Source organism: Lissotriton vulgaris, chromosome 3_1, assembly GCF_964263255.1.
Source record: "Lissotriton vulgaris chromosome 3_1, aLisVul1.2, whole genome shotgun sequence".
Classification (NCBI taxonomy): domain Eukaryota; kingdom Metazoa; phylum Chordata; class Amphibia; order Caudata; family Salamandridae; genus Lissotriton; species Lissotriton vulgaris.
In genome coordinates, this window is record NC_141689.1 from 115828239 (window position 1) to 115852183 (window position 23945).

The 23945-nt window shown below is 47.3% G+C and overlaps 1 protein-coding gene across 5 annotated transcripts in view; it reads right to left on the bottom strand.

Moving 5' to 3' along the window:
• Positions 1-23945, bottom strand: part of LOC147726050 (disintegrin and metalloproteinase domain-containing protein 33-like) — a 396812-nt gene that overhangs the window by 113138 nt on the left and 259729 nt on the right. For all 5 annotated transcript variants that reach the window (XM_086960167.1, XM_086960170.1, XM_086960165.1 and 2 more), the window contains exons 4-5: positions 2143-2221; positions 384-460 (exon numbers count right to left, since the gene is read on the bottom strand). In XM_086960167.1, the coding sequence (XP_086816293.1) occupies positions 384-460; positions 2143-2221 (156 nt within the window). The remainder of the gene's footprint in view (positions 1-383; positions 461-2142; positions 2222-23945) is intronic.

The window sequence follows — 23945 nt, forward strand, 5'->3', positions numbered from 1 at the left end:
GTAACTACCAGAGCGAGGAGTTGCCAGGAATCATATGTGGGCCCTGCAGGTCCCCTCAAAACTGAAGAATTACTGAAGAACAGGTATGCCCTGTTCGATAGCAAGGCTAATTCTCTATTTCTCCCTGGAGTTTCGCCTACAGAATACGGCTGCTTTTAGTTTTGTTAGAGACCCCCTCAGAATTACCAGGGACGGCGCGATGAGGCACTTGGAACCAGTAGCAAGAAGGACCCTGAGTTTGTCATTAGAAATCAGGGATATTGTGAACAAAGGTGATCCTACGTTAAACCGGATCAGTGGCACCCAGGAGACATCGCCACCTGACCAGTAATTATGAATAAAATTATTTAGATTCATGGCATCAGAAACAAGAGAGCCCTTACCTGATTCCAGAGCAGGTGCTGAGGACGACATAGGAATCCCTGTGCCCGTGGACCTGCCCGTGGTAGTAGCAATGATCCTGCAAGAAACATATTTCACTTGGTGTCCTGTAGCACAACTGCTATTTGTCAACATCATAAACTGTGGTGGACTTTTTTTACATTTATTTTTTTAGAGTTTTATATACCGCAAACTAGACCGAGACATTTTGTATTAGAGCGCTTTACACGACCACCAGTTTCGTTATACGAGGACACATTCATTTTTGTTAGGCACGAGGAGATTAAATGATTTGCCCAGAATCACAGGATGTTGAACGTTGTTGCCGAGACTCAAACCCGGTTCCCCAGCTTCGAGGTCGACCGCCCTAGCCGTAAGTCTACATCCTCTCCCCTTGAACACCATAGTCAGAGCTTACAACCTCTGCCTGGACAATGCATTAAAACATGTTACCAGCGTGTGCTGTTCTCCCTCCAGCGTCATTTTCGCTCTTCGCTTTATTTTTAACAGTCTCCCCTATCCACATTTGCAGGGCTATGATGGTTTTATGTACGTCCATTGCATGCAAGGGCTGCAATTGGAGGGACACTGATGTAAGTGGGGGTGGGTGGTGAAATAATCAGAAACTGAACTCTCAGGTAGAGAGCCATACGTGGTACCCCTGTAGGCTCTCCTGTTCACTGCGCACGCGCCTGCACCTATCAGATGAGACGAGAGCCAATGAAAGAGCTTGCTCGGTTACTGAGGATGTTATGTCATGTCCAACACTCCTTGGAACCAATCACACTACTTGGAATTGTCATTAGGTTACGCACATCATACCCCTGCTGAGATTTTGCACTCAGGGGGTCCCAGCACCTCGTATTGTAATTTCATTTATATAGCGCTTACAGTCCCTGACAAGGCAATGAAGCGCTTTTCACCAGGCAGCACGCTGCTCCAGAACTTAAGGTTAGTGGTCAGTTCACCGTTATTGGTTTCTGGGATTAGTCCAGCCTGAAGGAGACCATTCCATGTGTTCCCTTCAGCTTCTTTGAGGTAGATTAAAGTATTAAATTAGGGGCTGCCATTAGTGGTGGGGGGGGGTGTGTGAGTTCATAAAGATGGTTTGTGAGATTAACAGATGTGCTACAGGAGACTAGGTTTCGTTACACTGCAAGGGATTGAGTTCAGAAAAGGAGCGTTTGTGATCTGTGAAATTAGCAATACTTGTTGTGGTGACGCCACCAGGCAGCTGCTTACAATGTCTCTTGTCTGCACCGGCCCGATGTGCTCTCATACGCTGAGGAGCAGCATTGGGCTAGTTTTCATTTGTCCTTGATAATGCACAGGGGGAGTTTCTCCAACTTCTTCACTTGCTGAGAACTTTATCCTAATAAAAGTTCTACATCGCATTCCGTCCTCTAACCTCCTCTGACTCATCCCAAACCTCATTTTACTACAATGATCTCCCAAATAATACCTTCTAGACTCTTCCCTCTATACATCCTTTGTACTTTTCAATCCAACTAATGGACTCGCACCTCCACCGCTCCAATTAACAATGTTTACTTCCCTCTACTAATCCACCACTAATCCTTCAGGTTCTGGAGTAGTGCGCTACTCTCCGAAAAGCGCTTCAACACCTTGTCAGGGATAGTAAGCACTATATAAATACAATTATAAGTTGAGTTTTTGTTATTTTATAACCATGTCTCTGCAAACTGTGAGGGCTGCGTAGTAGTCTCTACCTGCAGTCCCCTGTGTGTGCTTCTTACTCACTGTGTGATTTGGAGACACCGTCACGCTGCCACCTTCTTTGGTGTAATGTGTTTCGGTAAAATCTGGTGAGAGGAGCTGGCTGCAGAAAAAAGAAAACAAATGGTTATCAAAGTGTAATATTGACCTGTCCGGCAGTGCCTCATCTGCATGAGGGTATGTAGAGCTCATTTCTAAAGCCACCGGCGGCCAAACCATAGTTCATCACAGGAGACCCAACCCCCATCCCAATGCATACACTGACCAAAAACTCAGAGAACTCAGAGGGCCTGGTACCAGCTCTTACTGCTGCAGAAAGGTAAAGTCTACCTTCCTAAGCAGAACTCTGAACAACAGTCCAAGCCCTGGTTCTCTCACCTGGATGGGATAAAGTCTGTCTGTCTGGCAGCCCCTCCTGTCTCCTATCTAGCTTCCTTGAGAGGCTTCTGAGGGGCCACTGGCAGGCTCAGAAAAGATTATGGCAGCATCACCTGTACCGTCAATGCACACTTCACCATCACATTCAAAACCTGATGCAGCCCCTGTAAAACAGAATGCCAACCGAAACACCAACAACCACAGGCAGCCAATGTCATGCAAGAAGCCAAGATATTGTCAGGCTTCAAACCAAAAAGAGTAAAAAATTAAAAACCAGGGGCCTTATTTACGAGGCTCTCCGTCACTTTTACGCCGCCGGTGCGTCACTTTTTGTAACGCACCAGTGGGGTAAAAAATGCGCCTTGTTACGCCATATTTACAAAGTGACGCATCTAGGTAGATGTGTCACTTTGTAAACCCCTGCGCCACATTATACCTGCGCCAAGTATAATGTATGCAAGGGGGCGTATTGACGCAAGGAAGGGTCGTAGAAGTGACGCAGTGAAATCTATGAGATTTCACTGCGCCACTTTTAGGACGCTGTTGCGTCAAATTCTTGCGCCTGCCTCACAGCAGGCATAAGATTGACGCAGGCCCTTTTACATGGGGCTTGCCCCATGTGAAAGGACGCATTGCTGGAGTTGCGTCACTTTTGTGACACACTCCAGCAATGGGTCACTTTTGCTCTTACAGATACGTCAGAAATACTGACGTATCTGTAACTCCTTGCGACATGATGCGTCATACATTAAATATGACGCATCAGGTATGTCGCAAGGAGTGCGCACTGAGAAGTGACGCATCGCTGCTTTCACGCATCGGAGCGTCATTTCTCATAAATGAGGCCCCAGGAGTCTAGCCATCTCCCTTTACACACCAGGGATCTGGATTAACAAACATCCATGCCTCAGGCGTGCACCTTCACTCGTGCAGTTCAGAAAGTAGTACCTTTTTGTTTATATTTAAGGAACTGCAGACACCGCAAGTCCTTTGCGCCAGCTACAGTAGTTCACTCCCTGCTTATCGTACATGACCTTGTAGCAGCACCCTCATCCTCAAATGTCATGTATTCTAGTACCTGTGCAGTTCTGCTTGTGATCTAAGCTTGCGCTTTGAAAATGCTAATTATCAATACAACCCGCTCACGCAGTGCCTTAAAAAGTCACCCGTTTGTGACCCAGCCTCAGACTGGCACCGGGTCTGCGATGGAAAGTCAGTTCTGGTGCAGACACTGGTGCAATGCTAACATACCAGAATATCTGGTCCCTTGGTAGCTGGATCTTCATATATATATATGAACTAGCCCCTCCTCCCGTGCAGTGCACTGTGTGATCCTCTGCATACCTCTCAGTGCTTTGAGCCCCCACTGAAGGTGAGGGCGATGGTTTTCTAGGGTAAACCCAGCACTTTCATTGGAAATAGAGAAGTCCTGGTATCACTATCCAGAGTACCCGTCTGCTCCTGAGAAGTGCTGGTACTGTCACTGCAGGGACAGCGCTATCTGGCCTGCCTCTTGCTTTCAGCTCCTCTGTACTGCATTCCAGTGCCTAATTTGTAAGCCTTCGTCAGGAGGCCACAGCAGCTTGCACCCCACATTGCCCCTGCCATGGTGCCAATGGGAGTACCAACACAACTACTAGCATCACACTCCTACGAGTGACACTTCAGACTATTCCAGGCCTCCACGTGTTACACTGAAGGAACCAGAACCCCTGTGCATGAACCGAGCCACAAATGACACCCCAGCACTGGGAGCAGAAGAGGCGGTGTGGTACCTTCGACTGGTCGCTTAAACGAGGCGCCCCTCACCTCTCCACGTTGAAAGAGAAGACTTTGGGAGTCAGATTTGACTCCAAGCTCTCTTACATTCCCCAGGTCAATGCTGTGCCAAGTGCACCAACATGAAGCTTTCTCCTCGCCTCATAACTCTCCCGTCCCGACAATGTGACCCAGGGCTTCTGTGAAGGACCGTAGGGACCCGGTCTCTTTAATACACAAGACACTACAGCTAGCAGGAAGACAATTTAGTTATCTTACAGCATCGCCAACCCCGTACTCCGAAAGTACCTCATTGATGGGCATGGAAGGATCTTAAAGCAGCCGCCACTCGATCCCTGAAGCTGCGGACGAGAAGCAACATCAACCACACAATGAAGGGTCTCTCGGTACACAACACCTATTCGAACAAAGGCTGAGAGTATCTGCAGATCAGCACCTCACTAGCAGCCAGACAGGGCCTAGGTTCAATGACTGCACACTGGACACACAAACTTGAGAAACAGGACAGGACCCTTTGAGCTTAGGGGCCTTGGGATGGAATGCCTCAAACCCAAACCAGAGGCACGATCAGATTTCTCGGGATTCAGGAAAAGTCTGGCATTTTAAAGTTCCTGGCTTGTCTATAATGGACCTTCACCCGGACATGGGCTGCAATTGAAGAATATCTGACATACAATCCGGCAGCTATACTCAGAACTTTATGAATATAAAAACGATGACAGGGCTAAATTTGCCACAAAGTGGGCAGAAAAAGTAGGATCACAGCTAGAGGGATTTCAGCTCTCCTTAGATCTGGGTCGTACGGTGATATGCTCATCAACTCTACAGTCGCCGCACTATAAGACCCTATACTCGCTCTACCACACCCCTGCTAGAATTGCACAATGGGGAGGCAACTCGGGAATAACCTGTCCGGCATGCAATTCAACTAATGCAGACATCGTCCACATGTTCTCACAATGCCCACAACTGTATTCTTTAAAGGTTGATATTGAGAAGTGTATTGAGGGATCACTGGGCTTAAAGATTATGTTTTCAGATGAATTAATACTGTTGGGGGTGCTGGCAGGGGCAGTGGGTATTCCCACGGAGTTCCTGTTTATGGCAACTGCGGTTTATCGAATATGCATAGCAAGATCATGGCTTGATAGGGTACCACCAACCTTCCAAAACTGGATCGCCAGGCTACTCTCAACTTATAACCTGGAAAAAGCAATATATGACAGAAAGGGACGAAGAGCTAGAATTCTGGGCGGGAAGATATGGCCACCTATAGCAAATTGGAAAAATGCAATGATTAACGGAGAGGCGACTGCTGCCGCTATTGGCAATACACCTGCCGTCATGGTTTGAAAAATGTAATCTCTTGGTTTCTATGTGTGGTTTTCATTGTGTAATGAATTATTCAGTAAATAGTTGTGTCATGGTAGAAATGAAATAATTTATATAAGTGTGCTGTAACACTCATAGGATTTATTGGAAAAAATTGCTAAAAACTTTTAATAAAAAATTATTTTAAAAAGTGAAGAATATCTGACCACAGCACTCCGAAGTGACCAAAAGAAACAGACATTGCAGTGTCAAACACTTTAATAAGAACATAAACCAATAGCTATACACCTTGGATTCGATCTTCAAACTCCTAATTTAGAAAAATAGATGCAGAAACGGGTTTAAAAAAATACTAGTGTTTTTTGAAAATCATAACTGCATTCACGGCCGCAGGGAAGGGGTTGGGAGGGGCTGCAGGTGAGAATCAGGAGATGTTTTTTAAAAATCATTGACTCTCTGAGATTCTCAGCCGTCAAGTGAGTCCCCCCTGAGGCTAGTACTCCCGGGAGTGGAGGCTCACGAGCTTCCTTACACCACCCCTTCCGCCTAAAGAAGCAAGGACACGATCACTGGACATTTATGTGTCTTAAGCGCTGGGAGGCCCATCGGGTAGCTATGTGCTATATAAAAACAACTGAATTGAATTAAATGAAGTTGTGCGATGTATACCACACATTGTGCACACGTTCCAGCAATCCGTGGCAAGAGGCGCAACTAGAGTCAAATTTCGGTGGAGGGGGCTAAGAAAACATTTCGGTGGGGGCTGAATCTTTAGGCAATCGGCAGAGTCGAGCTACAGGGGCTCTCAGAAGGGGTGAAACAACAACAAAGCCCCACATTAACATGCACAAGGTCTTTTAACCCCTTGTATGCTCGTGACGGAACCATTCCGTCACGAGCCACGGTGGTGCTGTGCTGGTGACGGAATGGTTCAGTCATGGCTGAAGCCCTTTGAGTTCAATGGGTGTTGTGCGCCTATCCGTGGCAGAGTAGCCTACGCCAGACACGTGGATCACCGTAAGTTGTAAATGTGTCCTCTATAATCATGACTTCCTACTCACTATTTGTTTGTATGCATATGTTATTTCTATAATACAAACATATCCAAAAGGCAGCAGAGCTCGGTACAGGGTCAAAGACGAGTATAAAGTCAACGAGGAAGACTTTAGGATGCTGGGCCGTGGACGGTTACTGCATTGTGATGTAGTGTTCTCTAAAGGGATGAATCTGCAACTCTTTACTGTCACTCAATGCATCGACCTAAGAAGCATGAAATGCAGAGCCTGCCTGGCTGATTAGGATTCACACTGCTCACTCCAGATGATAACTTATTTGTACACAGCGGTTATACCACTATTTTAACTGTCTCTAAGCACAGTAAATAGCAGGCTTTACAATCACTGTTCAAATGGCACTCCATATACCATCTCCAGAAGGATGGGTGGCTGATCTGGCTATGCTAGAATACAAACATAAGGCTTGTGGGCCACAGCAAATGTCAGCAGTGAGCGTGTCATTCACCCACCCACCGTCCAGGCTCCGAGCTCTTTATTTGAACCAAGACGATGGCTCTTCACCTTTTGACCCTGCTGTGGACCCCCCACTTCAATGCACAAAAATAATCCGTCATCCAAGCTGTATTCTGTTCAATACACTTGCGTTGCTCCCTCGAATCATCTGGGAAAACCAATGTTATTTTTAGCCTCCAATTTCAAGTTGCTTCACACTTATAGAACATTTAAACATTTCCAATTTTACTTCTCTATTTATGTACGCCTTAGCAGTCTTCTAATATTGTTTCATTTTCTAAGCAGCTGCGGACCCCCTGAGTAGGCGTTGCATACCCCCAGGGGCCCCTTGACCCCAGGTTGGGGACTCACTGAACTAAGACGCTGGAACAATAGTAGGTTTGTAGGGCTTTTCTAGAATTACTTATTCTTTCCATGTGGGTGTAAGGGTGTGTGAGAATGCTTCCTGTGAAGTCAGCAGTGGGTCAAAGGGCATCGTGCGTCATTTCCGGTAACCCTGTGATTTCGGTTAAATACCGTCAGTGACTCTGGCCTTTTCCCACAAAAGATGTGCTTGGGCGGGACGCATCCTGCCTTCTGCAACAATTCAAACTAATTCTTTGTCAGATAATTAATACATATCATTCTCATCCGTTAAATATATGCGGGAAAAGTCGGCCCAGGGCCTGGAAAGCGCGTTCATGCACAGGAAGCCTGACAAAAATGTACCCTCAAATCTATATCCAATCACTGAGAGCCGCAGCAGCAGTCGGCGACGACAACAAGCAAGATGGAGGCGTCCGGGCGGCTGACGCAGCACGTGCTTGAGCAGAGCACGAAAACACGGCGTCCAAGACCGACGGGACTCCAGAGGTCACCTCGCGCTTTGCTCTTTGTTACTTAAACGATACTGGCACAAATCCGAAACAAAACCGGGTGACATGAATTAAAGTGTCCGCGAGACAACATGTCCCCAAGTTCAGTGCAGTCACACGACTGGGTCAATGACGTGAAGCAATAAAGATATATTTATGTTTGTGGAAATGGCGCAGATGCCTCTTAGAAGTAGTACGTCAGAAAGAGTGATGGGAAAAGACATATGCAGGGCCAAGTCGTATGCAATTGTTAGGGGCAGGCAGGATGCCACGCCCCTCCCCCAGGGCCGGACTGGGAACAGCAACCAGCCCTGGCAGGTTGCTTCTCCACCGGCCCTGGAAGGAACGGGAGGGGATGGGGTTATTAACGGCTAAGCACTACTCCCACTTTTCTCACAGAGAGTGCCGATATTGCAGCTCTGTAGCAAAACTGGCACCCTGTAAGAAAAGCTGCCCCCTGCGACCACAAAACTGGGCCCCTACCCCTCCGTCCACCGGGGAAATGCCCGGTGCCCGCTACAGCCAGTCTGGCCCTGCCCTCCCCATAGGAATATGTAAGTTCAAGGCTCAACAACACTTTTAAGTGTGTAAAATACCACCTACGAGCATCACTGCGGACAGACCATAGCTGCCAAGGTTTCACACTGTGCTTATGTGTGACATTTACAGAATTTTAGTGTAATGATGAGTGACATTCGTCTACTATGAGTAAATGTAAATGTAATTTGCACTTGTATAGTGCCTATCACCCAGGGGTCTCTAAGCGCTGTACGAATACCGCTGTGGAACCCTTCCTGCCTGTTCCTGTGAGGCGTCCACTCCTGGGCACCCCCAAAGTGAAGCCAGGCATCCTAGCATTGTTAGGACCGGTGTGGAGATTAAGCAAGCTACTGCCCGGAGTTGCAGAGTGGAACCCATGATTAGAGTAGGCACTGAGGCGAGAATTATTGGGTCCGAGGACATTGAGCTCAAGACCCTGCCGCGACGTAGATTAAACCCTGGTCTCGGGCCAGACCTCTGCCTCAGGGTCTGACGCTCTAATCAGTGAGCCCACTTCTCCACTTCTCCACTTGAGTGACACTTTCTCGCAAGCAAAAATCAAGCAATGGAGACACGGAAAACATGTAAATATCAGAAATTACACCCATTGAGCAACAAGAAACTCTAAGAATTTGCACAACCTTCTCACATTCTACATCATTGTACACCTCTTTTGACCGTTGCAGCTGAGCTGACTCAGAAGGTCTAAGCACCTGATGAAGGATAAGTCTGGAGCTCAGTGGATAATCAGGCGGGTAGGCAGCTTAGTTCCCACCATCGCTATTTACCCTTGGATCGCTGACAAGATAACACATTACTTGTGCCTAAGTTTAAATACAATTATGCCAATGTTTCTCCAACAACAAAGTGTTGTCTCTGTTTGTGCTCTTGTGTTCCTTTATGTGGGTTTGTGTACACAAAAAAAAAGGAATACTGGAATAAGAACCTAACCGGTGGGAGAAAAAACGAGACTTCCGCTCAAGTGGAGTAGAAAAGTATACTGACGAGAAAGGACAATGTATCTTTCTAGCATCCCCTCACTGACCAGGGTCTCCCCTTGGTGACATGCTGCATCATATGGGTCCTCTCAATCCGCTGCAGATTGAGGTGTGCTGCTTCTTGCGAAATTACGTAGGAGAACTTATGTGGATCTATGTGTAGTGCAGTGTTGTGGAGTGGGAAAGAAAAATTGTTAAAAATACCTAACTAGTGGGCGAATACTTTATTCCTGCTCCTAGTTGGTATATTAAAAACAGGGGTGAATACTGGGGAAAAACAACATAGCCAGGATGAGTCAGGTGCCCCTAGTATTAGTCGACATGTTTCGGGCCTCCCCTAAAGCTCTTCCTCAGGACCACACAGGGGCCAGCCCTGTGCGTACCACTCCTAAGTGACCTATAAATCAGCTAAAGTGCAGTGAAAAAGTTAAATAAAATGCCACACCTAATGTGTGTGCACTATTAGTTGGATACATATGATTTCACAATGGTACATAGTATCTGTAGGGAATAAAACAGAACACTGTTAGAGTAACATTTGCCTTCCAGAAGATATGGCAGGCATCGTAAATACAGGCGTCATTATAATTTGTATGAATGCTCCTCTATAGTGCGTGTAGTTATCAACTACTTTGTGTCTCGTCATGCTTTGCAGGAGAGAAACATATGGCAAGTGTTTTCAAAGGAAATAGTCAATGAGTGCTATTGACAAAAAACATAAACACCACGTGACATACAACACCATTTACGAACATGTACACATAAAAAGTCACATACTTTTTATATGGCTGAAATGTGCCCCATGGTCTGGAGGGGCTCGTTGTCACACTCTGTAATAGTAATGGTAACAAAGGGTAGTTGTTAGTGACCCTGTAAAACAAGCATTGGCATAGCCAATAGATCTCACATTTGGGACTGTATAAGTGTGTAGTCATGCAGCAGTTGATGTTGTTGCACCAAGGATATTGTGCTGTATAACTAAACACTTATAAGGACGTTTGGGACCCAGAGGCGAGACCTATTGGCTAAGCCAATGCTTGTTATATGTGGAGCTAAAGTTTAGTTTATTAAATCAAACAAAATAGTTTTTTTGTACAGCACAAATGCTGAACTTGTATTTTTTAAGGTGCTCTCATATGTGATAATGAAAAAAGGCGAGTTCCGTAAAATAAAATAGTTGGTAGGATCCCACAAGATAAGACGAGATTAGGGGCCAGTACATTATAGATAGGTAAAATTGATTATTCATGGCACTAGACCTGCAGGTTTATTAACATTTCTATGATTTTTCGAGGCCTGTATATAAACGACTCAGAGACAGCCCTTGCACTTCAATGATAGTCATGTTGACTCAACCATCTTCTGAAATGGACAGAGATTGCACCCCCACTAGCTTCATTTGTTTCACCTTTTTTGTCATTCCACTTGCAAGAAGCTAGGAGTGCCACTAGACAGGAAGCACATACAACCTCTACATAAGGATAAACAGTGGAATTATGGTGGGCGTAGTTAAAGCACTTGATATGGCCATAGAGAGAGGACGTACATGAACGGACTCCGCGCAGTTGCCATCGTTGAACTACGTGTTATTTATTTTATGGAAGGGAATGGCTAATAAAAGGTATCAATTAAAAACAATTATGAAATCGCAGGCACTTCAAAGCAGTACAGGAATTGCCACACAACTATGTAAGCCATGGCCGCTTGCGTTTTCGTTTAACTAAAATGCACAGAAATAATAGTTAGCAGGAATCCCAAACTGTGCCATTCAACAGAGTACGGAGTAGCAACTCCTGCAGCTGCCCTGTTAGCTTTCGCTATGCTGTGAGAGGCCGAGTGATTGCGAGGGATGATTCCGCTAATTAGCCGCCGCCGACGCCTGCAGCAGCTTTTTTGAAGCACACTTGTGCTTCTGGCACCATCCGCCTTGCGGGAGCGAGCAACAGCCACTTAGCATGCATGCTACTGCTCGCTCCTGCAAGGTGGATGCCTCCACAAGCACAAGTTTGTGCTTCGAAAAAGCGCAGAGCGACGGCTAAAGGTCCTCCTATGCAGCGCATGCACGCTGCGTAGGTGAGAGCTAAAAACAGGGGGTGTTCTGTGCCTCCATGAGCCTTAACGCCGCCAGCTTATGTCCAGAGGGCGAGCAGCTGTAAATGAAATGGTCAGAAAAACGTACTTTGTCAAAGTGCGCCTCACCGGTTAATCACCTACTCGCTCCCTTGGAGACCGCATATTAACGCATCTCCCCTCGGATGCATCCTGATATACTTCCGCATCCGCCTAGTCATCGGTGGATCGACTAGAGCTGTACACTTCAAAAATGGCAGACGGAAACGTCCATTATGTCGTCCATACATGAAGTATAATTCTACCGCTTTTAGGGGAACCGAACTTTGTTATTACTGGGAATCGACTGTAAAGGACTAAAAAGGAACCAAGAGGTTTACACAAGTGGAATATCTATTATGCAAACAATTACTTCTTATATAAGGTCTTTGTCTTATTGTCTTTAGTGCTGTGTTTCGGAGTGCACATTAGACCATTTTTATATCCACTTGATTTAGGAATGTTTGCCAAACATTTGACACTATGTAATTTTTTTAACAGGAAAGGATTTTACAGATTTTTACAGATAAATACAGACAGAAAATAAAGTGTTTCATGTCTGTATTGATTTTTAAAAGCGGAAAAATACTGAAAATGTTGCTTCTTGTGAGAAACTCTCCGAAATCTCTTTCATGAATTCTAAGCAACAGCTGAGCAGGCAGGCAGCATGGAGGGTCAAAATACAGGATGAGATTTCCTTAAATACAGGCATATGTTGACATATATTTGTAGTAGGAGGCTAATATGTAGCTGTGAGCAGCCGCGGTCTGTGCAGGAAACAGCGGTGGGCCGGGTGAGGGGGGATTTGAGGGACGATGCAGATGGAAAATTAAATAAATAATTTTCCCTCTGCATCGTCCCTCGAAATCCCCCCTGACACGGCCCCACCGCTGTTACCTGTATGGACCGCGGCTGGCTGTGAGTCTAGACTTTTGTTATATGTGGCTGCTTAGTTTGCTAAAACGTGACAGGCTTCCATGTTTGAATGCACGTCAAAGAGTTTTTTAAATGCAGAAATATATCATTTTACAGCTACATTAAACGTGCCATTAAAACCTTTCTTTTTAATAAAAATCTCTGATTCTGCGCCTTTTGTGATGTTGTGTATACCTTCTTTTGGCGCCAGGACGCCCCTTTGCTGGGGCAGCTGTGCGCGGTACAAAAACAGCTAACATAACATAACATAACATTTGCAGGCACGTGCATCAAAAGAAAAACTGGTCGCAAACAGGCAGAATCTCAGAATCTGCCCCTTTGCGACCTGTATTTTTGCATTTAGGATACATCATCATCCCAAAAATCGCACTTTGCGAGTCGCAATTAAGGAATGTTTAGAAATCACTATTGTTTTAGCGATTTCTACATGCATAGGCTTTTGCGATTCCTTAACTGCGATTCCTTAATAATCGCAATTAAGGAATCGCAAAATGCTACCGAGATGCATGTACCTGTTATTCATGAAGCACAAAATAAATATGGATAAATACCAAATAAGATGGCCCAAAAAATAAATACGGATAAATACAGACGGAAATATTAAAAAAATAAATACCATAAAATCGGGAGCAATAATTATAATATGTCATTCGCCGTGGGCTTCTGGGCACCAAGCTCACACAGGAGCCAGAAGAGAGTCGGAATGGCTCAACAAGCCAGGAAGAGTTTGTGGGTGACAAATTACAGGAAGAAATCTTCCTAATGACAGGAAAGCAGGATGTGGGTCTCATGGGTGACTTCACTTCTCCAGATCTGTTCTGGGAACCAGCTAAACATATTTAATCTTTCCAGAGTGAAGAGAGTGCAAGGAAGTGGTGCCCCCTAAGCCTTTACTATGACAAAAAGAAAGAAAAGCCACACAGTCAGAAATGAGAGGACATGCGGTGGCAGGCAGCCAGGACCCTCATGGCAGCTATTTATATTTTAAGAAGCACTGAAGATACTTCAGTGGAGCAATAAACTAAAAATAAACGAAAAGCCACGTCTGCTGCCTGCTCTAGTCTGTAGGGTGGCAGGGAGAAAATCTGTGCAGCAAAACTGAAATAACGGAGTAGCTCGGATAGCAAAATGTGAATACAAAGAGACAAAGCCAATAGGTGTGTTTTTAAAGTGCATGCACACAAAAGCACACGTGCGGGCAGAGGTTACACACAAATCAACATTCCAGTAATTCCAAAAGACATACAGCCACCCACCAGCCAAGGAACTCTGATTAGGCCCAACAAGCACATAACTTGTGTGGCAGCATGTATGGTGTGCTGTGCACCAGCAGGGCACACGGGGGATGTGACCAGGAGATGTCTAGACAAGTACTGCAGGGTGGTGCTGTGTGCGTCACTGCTTGCTGCACATGATGGTGGTGATAGGTCGTTCGCCTCAGTGGATCAGTGGTGGCGCACGGGTGATGTGCAGCAGGAGAGGTCTAGACATGCACCGCAGGGGGTGCTGTGTGCGTCACTGCTTGCTGCACATGATGGTGGTGATAGGTCGTTCGCCTCGGTGGATCAGTGGTGGCGCACGGGTGATGTGACCAGGAGAGGTCTAGACATGCACCGCAGGGGGGTGCTGTTTGCGTCACTGGTTGCTGCACATGATGGTGGCAGTGGGACTGCAGGGCATCCATGCATGAGTCAGGTGGTCACAGGTTCAAACCCAGCAGGTCCTCTGAGCCTTTCATCCTCCTGTAGTCAATATCACGAGCGCTGTTGCCTGAGGTGTCCTACAGCGCCAAGACGCACCTCATGAGAAATGTGCACTTTACAAGTACAAGGTTCCAAGGGATGGAGTTTACAGGCTGCAAAGGATGAAACACACAAGCGTGGATGTACAGAGGTTGGATGGGAGAGGCGCGCAGCCCAAGGGCATGCAAGGTCAGTCTGCGAGCAGCGCTGCCAGGGTTGTTCCTGGCTTCCTAGCGCGTTGTTCAAGCTCAGCACTTCTGAAGCGCTCCCGCCGTTCCCCCAGAAGGAGAGGCTGCAGCCAGCAGACAACCGCAGGCCGCTTGTGGCGCCCAAGAGAGCGGGCTGAGGAGAAGGCGGGGTGGGGGGAGATAGAGGGGAGGGGGGCTGCGGCATCAGTTCTGTATCAGTGAACGTCTTACAGCCTCCTGCGAGTGGGGAGCAGCGCACCTCCTGCATGGACCCACTCCCCCAGAGAGCCAATGTCCTGGTGTTTTCACATCCAGTTTTCCAGATTGTGGGAAAATTGGACCCATTTTTTTTCTGGCCGGGAAAACCTTGTGCTCTGGCCTCACCCAACCTCTCTTTCTGGGCAGGGGGCAGACAACGCTCTCCGCCCCACTCTGCTCACAGCTGGCGGTAGATGGGAGTGCTAAACCTCACGGAATTAGGAATACAGCCCTGCCAAGTACCACGCATCAGGTGTTAGACTAAAGAATATGGGCCTTCACAGTTATTCCTCATTCCATAGGGTTTAACTCATAATAAACCTGTGCTAGTGGGGTGTTAAATTATGCTACTGGTAATTACGGGTGTGGAGTTTGCACCCAGCTAGTAGCGTGCAACTCATAATGAGAGCTTGAGTGTCTTATTTTATAAATATTCCTCGACACCTGGCAACTTTCAGGACTGGTCACATTTAGTAACAGTCCTGAAGCAGGGCAATGTCTTTGCAGTAACCACAGGGAAATGCATCCATCTGAGTATTGCATTTATTCTTTGCTGCTTTGTGAATCAGTTACAGTATGGGTCATAATGATTATGCCATACATACAAAAAAACATATGTTTTTTAAACTGCATATTGTGTGGTGCGCCTTAACTTTTGTAGGTGGGATAATATATCCACTGCAAGAGGCGGCTCCTCCTAAATGGCGGAGGAGCGGCGGCCTCTCTGCTGCGAGCACAGCAAGCAAACACTAATAAATCAAATGACATAATAATGTGTACAGCGTGATCATGAGGCAGGGGGCGCTGGTGCACGATTACTGCTGCCCCTTTCAGTGCACACGTCGGGTTGGTCGGCTGGCTACCTATGGCCGGTCCGACAAGCACAGTGTGAAACAGCCTGGGGATTGCTGGCACAGTCCTCTATCCTCAAAATGAGCACTGGGTTATCCTGCTCCCACCAAACCTGGAGCTGATCTCATGCTGAGAGCAGCTTTGGGATTGGTCAGGAGTCGCGTTCCACCGGGCAGTAAGGGAAGGGCTTCCTTTTCCTGCTCTTGGACGTCAGAGTACCATCGCTGGGAGTGTTGCACTGGGTGGGGGCATCATTGTGGTGAGTTGGGTGCATGGCACTCCCCATATTTTTGTATTGCCAGCCGCCACGTTCTAGTACTTAAGAGCTACCTGGCATGGGCCTGAAAAGAGCAGCAGCAAAATATCATGTCAGTCATCCATGCTCTGCTCTTGTGCTTCGAGAGGAAACATTTCTCAATGGAAACGATTGAATCAGTCTGAACCACTGGTTTTTATTCTGTGTACATTGGATTCCATTGGGAATTCCACTGGGGCCAACATGAGCAAGTCCGCCATGGCCCACCCTAAAACTGTCACTCAAACCATTTCCTCCTGTCTGTACAGGAACACAAGTGACCAGAGAGGGAGTTCAGTCTATCTCATTGGCGAGATGCCTTTTCAGTCAATGACCCAGCGAGCTTGGGGCCCATGACCGTGCCACTGAGGGTAACTCACTCAATCAGAACAAAAGTGATGATGGAAATGTTTGCGCTTGTTTAACAACTCCGGGCACATTTTATTCCATCATTTTTAGCTTTTCAGTCTCAGTACAGTTCTAGAACATCACAGGTACATTTGTCCTGGCTTTCCGCTAATGGACTTGGTAGAGCTGCAAAGTCCGGTCCTGTCTTTACTGGTACACGAGCATCCCCCGATGTATTTCAGCGCTGTGCAGCCTCATTGGTGAGCTGTAGTTGGAGATGCTATGAGACTGCTCTCTGGACCCAGAGGACCTGGTCATCTACCGCTCTATCACCTACCTACCGATCACAGACAAAATTAATTGAGAAAGCAGTCTTTATCAAACTCCAGGCTCAGATCACCAAGAACAATCGCCCCAGAGATTACCGATCTGGTGTCAGGCTATTGCCACAGCACAGAGGAAGCTGCTGCAAGTAGTCAATGACATGGCCTGCTAACATTAAAAACGGTGTAGTTTACTATCCCAACACCTTCCCTACTGATAAGTGGACTGGAGTTGGAATAGTAAATTACTCTTTTTTAATGTTAGCACGCCACCTAGCGCAAGTCGATGTAAAGACCTGCGTTGTAAAGGCATAGCGTGGTAACATGCAGTCATTGTAACGACTGCGATGTAACAACACGCGTTGTAATAACACGCGTTGTTACATCATACATCCACAAGAGCTGGGTATCCAGCCCCCACCTGAAAAAACCCAAACTTCTTCTTTCCAGAAGTCTATTTCAGAACAACAGTGCAAGCCCAGGTCCTCTCTCACCTCAAAGGAGGCAATGCCCTGCTCAATGGTCCACCCAACTTCAAACCACAGCACGACTGATCAAGGGTTTGAAGAAATTCATGCACATCCCCCATAATCACCACCCAAGGCCCACATGATCTTCAAGACCAGCTCCATGGCCTACACATCAATCAGAAAAGACAACTTGACTACCTGACCAAGAAACTAACCACCTCTGGCAGACAGAGCCAAAGGAGGCAGGTTGGTCATCAAAATATGCAAGAAGGAAATAAGCATAAGACACAGGTTCTCTGTGCCCCGTGATATTCACCAGCATCTACACTTACATCGGAATTGCTCCAACCCTCCTGCAATTCAGAAAGAAGCCGAAGACTCATCTCTTCAAGAAAGTTTATCCTGAATCACTATATGAACTCATGAAGTCTGGCCCTATGTGAAAACGTTAGTTCTTACCCTTAAGCACCCATCCTCTTTCAACCCTCGCTTGATTCACAGTTGGGTTTGTGTCATACAAGAAAATAATATAAATAAACAGCAAACTTGTGACGTATACTTTCCATACCCGTACAACTTACAGAGACTAACTCACCTAAACAGCACAAATGTCCTGATGGAAATTCTTTAAGTATTCTGAACTATTGGCAATACTCTAGCAACATTCCAAACCACCATTTTAGCTCTTTTTTGCCTTTAGAGACAGGGACTTTAACTTGCAAATTAGTCTTCACTCTGCCCTAAAACAGAAGATTAATCCAGTTGGCAGGACTCACCCCTCCTGAATAGGAACACTAAGGGGAATATTCTCAAGAACGTGTGATAATCATCGCAAAATTAGCTTATCGCAACTTTGCACATCGCAGTCTATCTCGACAAAATAACACTGTGTTAACATTGTATTCACAACCCGGCGGCACCATGCGATAGTCTCACGATAACGCGGCAAATTACCACGTAAAAATTAAAGCGAAGCAAAAAAAATGCGAAACACGAATGCGGGAAAATGCACTATATAAGAAAAAAACCACACCAACACCAAAATAAACGACGTAGCACCATGGATGCACCTGGACCGAGTGCAGAGGACAACTCGAACCCCACAAGCCCCACGGAGGACCAGCTAGGAACCCCGTGGTCGGGGAAGGGCAAGAAGAAGAGGAAGAGGAAGACAGGGTTCAGTCCGCAGGAAAACCGGATCACTGTCACAGAGGTGAAAGAACACTACCAACAACTGTTCGTCACCTCCACTGTGTCAATGGCAACACAAACGGAAATATGGCAGTCCATCGTGAACAACGTCAATGCAGTCGGAGTGTTGAGAAGGTCAATGCAGGAGGTCAAGAGACGCTGGCATGATGTGCAAAGCCAAACTAAGCAATAGCTCGCTGCCAACAGGAAGGCAGCAACGGCGACTGGAGGTGGGAGTCCTGCGCCACAGGAGGAGCTGGATGAGCTGGAGGAAATGGTGGTCACAGTCATCAGTGTGGAGACGGTGCATAGAGTTGGGTGTTCAGACACAGCTCGATATGACCTGACTCAACAGCAACAGGGTGAGTAACGACCAGGGACTGGGGTGACGGGGGGAGATGGGCACAATGGAACGCATGCACAATTGTGTCTAGAATACTGCACACCCACAAAGATTGTAGAGCATGCCCCTGATACCCTTGGCACACTGCTGCACACATAGGAACACCAAGTAGGCCCCAGTCCACTATGTGTACAAAGGGGCCCCCCTCCCTATCACCAGTCCCACATCCTACCCATGCACATGTGCTGAATCCAGCAAAGAAGCGGCTCTGTGAGCCACACTGACAATGCAAGTAACACTGCATGACCGATAGCATGGCAGTAGTCAAAATACATGACATGGTGCATGACACTACACTGAGGTGGCCCGGTGTGGATCACATACGCAAAGTAGCAGGTCACACTCTGACACATCCACGTGCACATACAACCCCTGACGTCAACAACACATCGGCAGAAAAATAAAGATATAAGAGTACAAAAACCGTTCAAGAGCACAAATGACCCATGTCGCCAACATCTCGGCACCTTAAAAGCACACAAGTCAAAGGCACACCGCCTGACAGGGATAAGGGGTAGCTAAATCAGAGCTGTAGGGGCAACTCTCCCACAATGCAGCATACACACATAGCACTCACAGCACATCAACATTGATGACAATGTCGTACAAAGTGCAACACTTACACTACAGGACAGAGGACACAACTGGTGCCACTTGTGCGTAGAAACTGGGCAATCACAACTGGAATAGCAGGAAACAGTGAGATGATAATGTACGAGTACAACCGCACATCCGTCATGTAGTGGAAATGTCCACTGTCTCCCATCAAATAGCCAGATACTCCAAAACAGTCATAATGTACATTGTCTCGCTGTTTGTCTGTAAACATGTACAATGCGCCAACATACATGGAACACACTGTTAACCTGCATCCCCCCTTTACATTGCAGAGGGACAATCAACACCTCCTGCAAAGCAGACCAGACAGCTCTTCAGTGATGATGAAGAGGACCCCCTGGCCACCTGCTCCGACACCCTCCAACGGCTCGTGGATAGCCTCCGCACCCCACCTCCAGGAACAGGGCAGCGCATCTGCATTGGGGTGACCCCCACCCCCTGCACAGACCACATAGCAGGAAGCACCCACCACCACAACTGGCTCCCACCACCTCACGGAAAGAGACATGGCATTCCAATGCCGTGTGTTAGACTGCCACAAGGAGCTGGCTGAACAGATGCGGGTGGGTTTCAACCTCACAGCAGCCAAACTAGATGCCATACGGGGGTGTATAAGTCCCATCAGGGGCCACTTACAGTCCCTAAGGGTCACCCACAGTCTGTTTCATGCTCTACAACAATCCTTGGCTGACCTCGCTGGAGCCATTACTCGGATACAAGAATTGTCTAGTCAGACAGGCTCCAGCGATGACAGCACAGAGTTGGCAAAACTGCGAAGGACAATGGAGAACATGGAGCAGATGCAAGCTGGAAGTATGGCTGCCACGGCTGAACACCAGGGAGATGTAGCTGGGATCTTCCATGGCCTGCAGATCCTCATCTTGCCTTTGCTATCACAGAGCCTGTCCCAGATGACTACTGCAGGAACTCCGAGATACACATCTCCGCCCCCTGATGTGTCAGCGGCACACAGTGATGCAGCCATACCACCTCCGCCCCCTGATGTGATGCAGCAATAACACCACCACACACACCTGACACAGAAGACATATCAGAGGACTAAGATGTGGATGGTAATGACTCTGTGTCAAAGAGGAGGTTGTAGCATTCATCCCCCCCATATGGCCTGTCCCTGCTTGGTTCAACCCTCTGCATTATGCCCTGGAACAACACCTTCCACTGTCCCCCAAAACACTCTAGGCCCGATTCACAGAACTAACTTAAGACAAAATCCTAAACCTACTTCCATTTTGGTATTCACAGAAGGCACTTACTCATCTCGGTATTCACAGAAGTTAGGAGTCCTAACTTTAGGACTCCTAAATGCTTTCTGTGAATACCGAAAGTCTTAAAGTTAGGATTTTTTACAGTTTAGGAGCAGTAAAGTTTGGAGTCCTATCTTTACTACTCCTAAACTGAGAAAAATCCTAAATTTAAGACTTTCGATATTCACAGACGGCATTTAGGAGTCCTACAGTTAGGACTCCAAACTTCTGTGATTACCGAAATGAGTAAGTGCCTTATGTGAATACCAAAATGGTAGTAAGTTTAGGATTTTGTCTTAAGTTAGTTCTGTGAATCGGGCCCTATGCGACATTCACCTGGACCCCGACATGGACTGCCATATCTGCTCTGGTTACCAATGACACAGCAATCAGTCTGCGGACTGAACTCTTCCTCTTCCTATTAAATTATCGTTCCCCAAAGAACTCTGGTTGACCCTCCACTAGGCAACCATGTAATGTGTGGTTTGCAAGACCATGTCCTGCTCCAGCTCCGACACACCACAGAATGTGAATAAGAAATTAAAAGTTACACAGATGTGTCATGTCTATGTTCCATCAAGTATACACGTATGGACGAATGAAGGGACATTGAGTGCAGAAATAGGTACACCCAGGGAAATGAGTCAATGTGCATGTTTGACCCTGGCCCACATGGCCAATTAGATGACTGTGAATGTGTGAACTAGCTGTGGCCGCATTGCTCATGAACAACAATCCTGCATGGGCGTATGCTTATATCTGCCACCCTCTGGGTACATGCTTTTATTTGCCACCCTCTGTGTGTATGCTAATATCTGCCACCCTCCAAGCGCATGCTTTTATTTGCCACCCTCTGGGTGTATGCTTATATCTGCCACCCTCTGGGTATGCTTATATCTGCAGTCCTCTGGGTGTATGCTTTTATTTGCTGCCCTCTGGCTGTAAGCTTATATCTGCCACCCTCTGGGTGTATGCTTATATCTGTCACCCTCTGGGTGTATGCTTATATCTGCCCCCCTCAGGGTGTATGCTTATAGCTGCCACCCTCTGGGTGTATGCTTATAGCGGCCACCCTCTGGGTGCTTGCTTATATCTGCCCCTCCCCCCTCTGGGTGTATGCTTTTATTTGCCACCCACTGGGTGCATGCTTATATCTGCCCCTCCCCCCTCTGGGTGTATGCTTATATCTGCCCCTCCCCCCTCTGGGTGTATGCTTTTATTTGCCACCCTCTGGGTGTATGCTTATATCTGCCCCTCCCCCCTCTGGGTGTATGCTTATATCTGCCCCTCCCCCCTCTGGGTGTATGCTTTTATTTGCCACCCACTGGGTGCATGCTTATATCTGCCCCTCCCCCCTCTGGGTGTATGCTTATATCTGCCCCTCCCCCCTCTGGGTGTATGCTTTTATTTGCCCCCCTCTGGGTGTATGCTTATATCTGCCCCACCCCCTCTGGGTGTATGCTTTTATTTGCCACCCTCTGGGTGTATGCTTGTATCTGCTGCCCTCCGGGTGTATGCTTATATCTGCCACCCCCCTGGATGTAGGCTTATATCTGCTGCCCTCTGGGTGCATGCTTATAGCTGCCCCCCCTCTGGGTGAATGCTTATATCTGCCCTCCCCCTCTGGGTGTATGCTTATATCTGCCACCTTCTAGGTGTATGCTTATATCTGCCCCTCCCCCCTCTGGGTGTATGCGTGTATCTGCTGCCCTTTCTGGGTGTATGCTTATATCTGCTGCCCTCTGGGGGTGTATGCTTATATCTGCTGCCCTCTGGATGCATGCTTATATCTGCCCCTCCCCCCTCTGGGTGTATACGTGTATCTGCTAACCTTTCGGGTGTATGCTTATATCTGCTGCCCTCTGTGGGTGTATGATTATATCTGCTGCTGCGTGTATGCTTATATCTGCCCCTCCGCCCTATGGGACTATGCTTATATCTGCTGCCCTCTGGGTGTTTGCTTATATCTGCTGCCCTCTTGGTGTATGCTTATTTCTACTGCCCTCTCTGGGTGTATGCTTATATCTGCCGCCCTCTCTGGGGGTATGCATATATCTGCTGCCCTCTGTGGATGTATGCTTATATCTGCAGCCCTCTGTGTGTATGCTTATATCTGCCCCCCTCTGGGTGTATGCTTATATCTGCTGCCCTCTGGGTGTCTGCTTATAGCTGCCGCCCTCTGTGTGTATGCTTATATCTGTCCCCCTCTGGGCGTATGCTTATATCTGCCACTCTCAGGGTGTATGCTTATACCTGCCACCCTCTGGGTGTATGCTTGTATCTGCCACCCTCTGGGTGTATGCTTATATCTGCTGTCTTCTCTGGCTGTATGCTTATATCTGCTGCCCTCTGGGAGCATGCTTATATCTGCTGCCCTCTCTGGGTGTATGCTTATATTTGCTGCCCTCTGTGGGTGTATGCTTATATCTGCTGCCCTCTGTGGGTGTATGCTTATATCTGCAGCCCTCTGTGTGTATGCTTATATCTGCCCCCCTCTGGGTGTATGCTTATATCTGCTGCCCTCTGGGTGTCTGCTTATAGCTGCCGCCCTCTGTGTGTATGCTTATATCTGTCCCCCTCTGGGCGTATGCTTATATCTGCCACTCTCAGGGTGTATGCTTATAGCTTCCACCCTCTGGGTGTATGCTTATATCTGCCACCCTCTGGGTGTATGCTTATATCTGCCACCCTCTGGGTGTATGCTTGTATCTGCTGCCCTCTGGGTGTATGCTTATATCTGCCACCCTCTGGGTGTATGCTTGTATCTGCTGCCCTCTGGGTGTATGCTTATATCTGCCCCCCTCAGGGTGTATGCTTATAGCTGCCACCCTCTGGGTGTATGCTTATATCTGAAGCCCTCTGGGTGTATGCTTATACCTGCCACCCTCTGGGTGTATGCTTATACCTGCTTCCCTCTGGGTGTATGCTTGTATCTGCTGCACTCTGGGGTTATGCTTATACCTGCCACCCTCAGGGTGTATGCTTATATCTGCCCCCCTCTGGGTGTATGCTTATATCTGGCCCTCCCTCTCTGGGTGTATGCTTATATCTGCTGCCCTCTGGGTGTATGCTTTTATTTGCCACCCTCTAGGTGTATGGTTTTATTTGCCACCCTCTGGGTGTATGCTTCTATTTACCACCCTCTGGGTGTATGCTTATATCTGTCCCTCCCGCCTCTGAGTGTAGGCTTATATCTGCCACCCTCTGGGTGTTTGCTTACATCTGCCACCCTCTGGGTGTATGCTTATATCTGCCCCCCCCCCCCCTCTGGGTGTATGTTTATATCTGCAGCTCCGCTCTCTGTGTGTATGCTTGCGTCTGCCACGCTCTGGATGTATGGTTTTATTTGCCACCCTCTGGGTGTTTGCTTACATCTGCCTCCCTCTTGGTGTATGTTTACATCTACCAATACTTGGTTG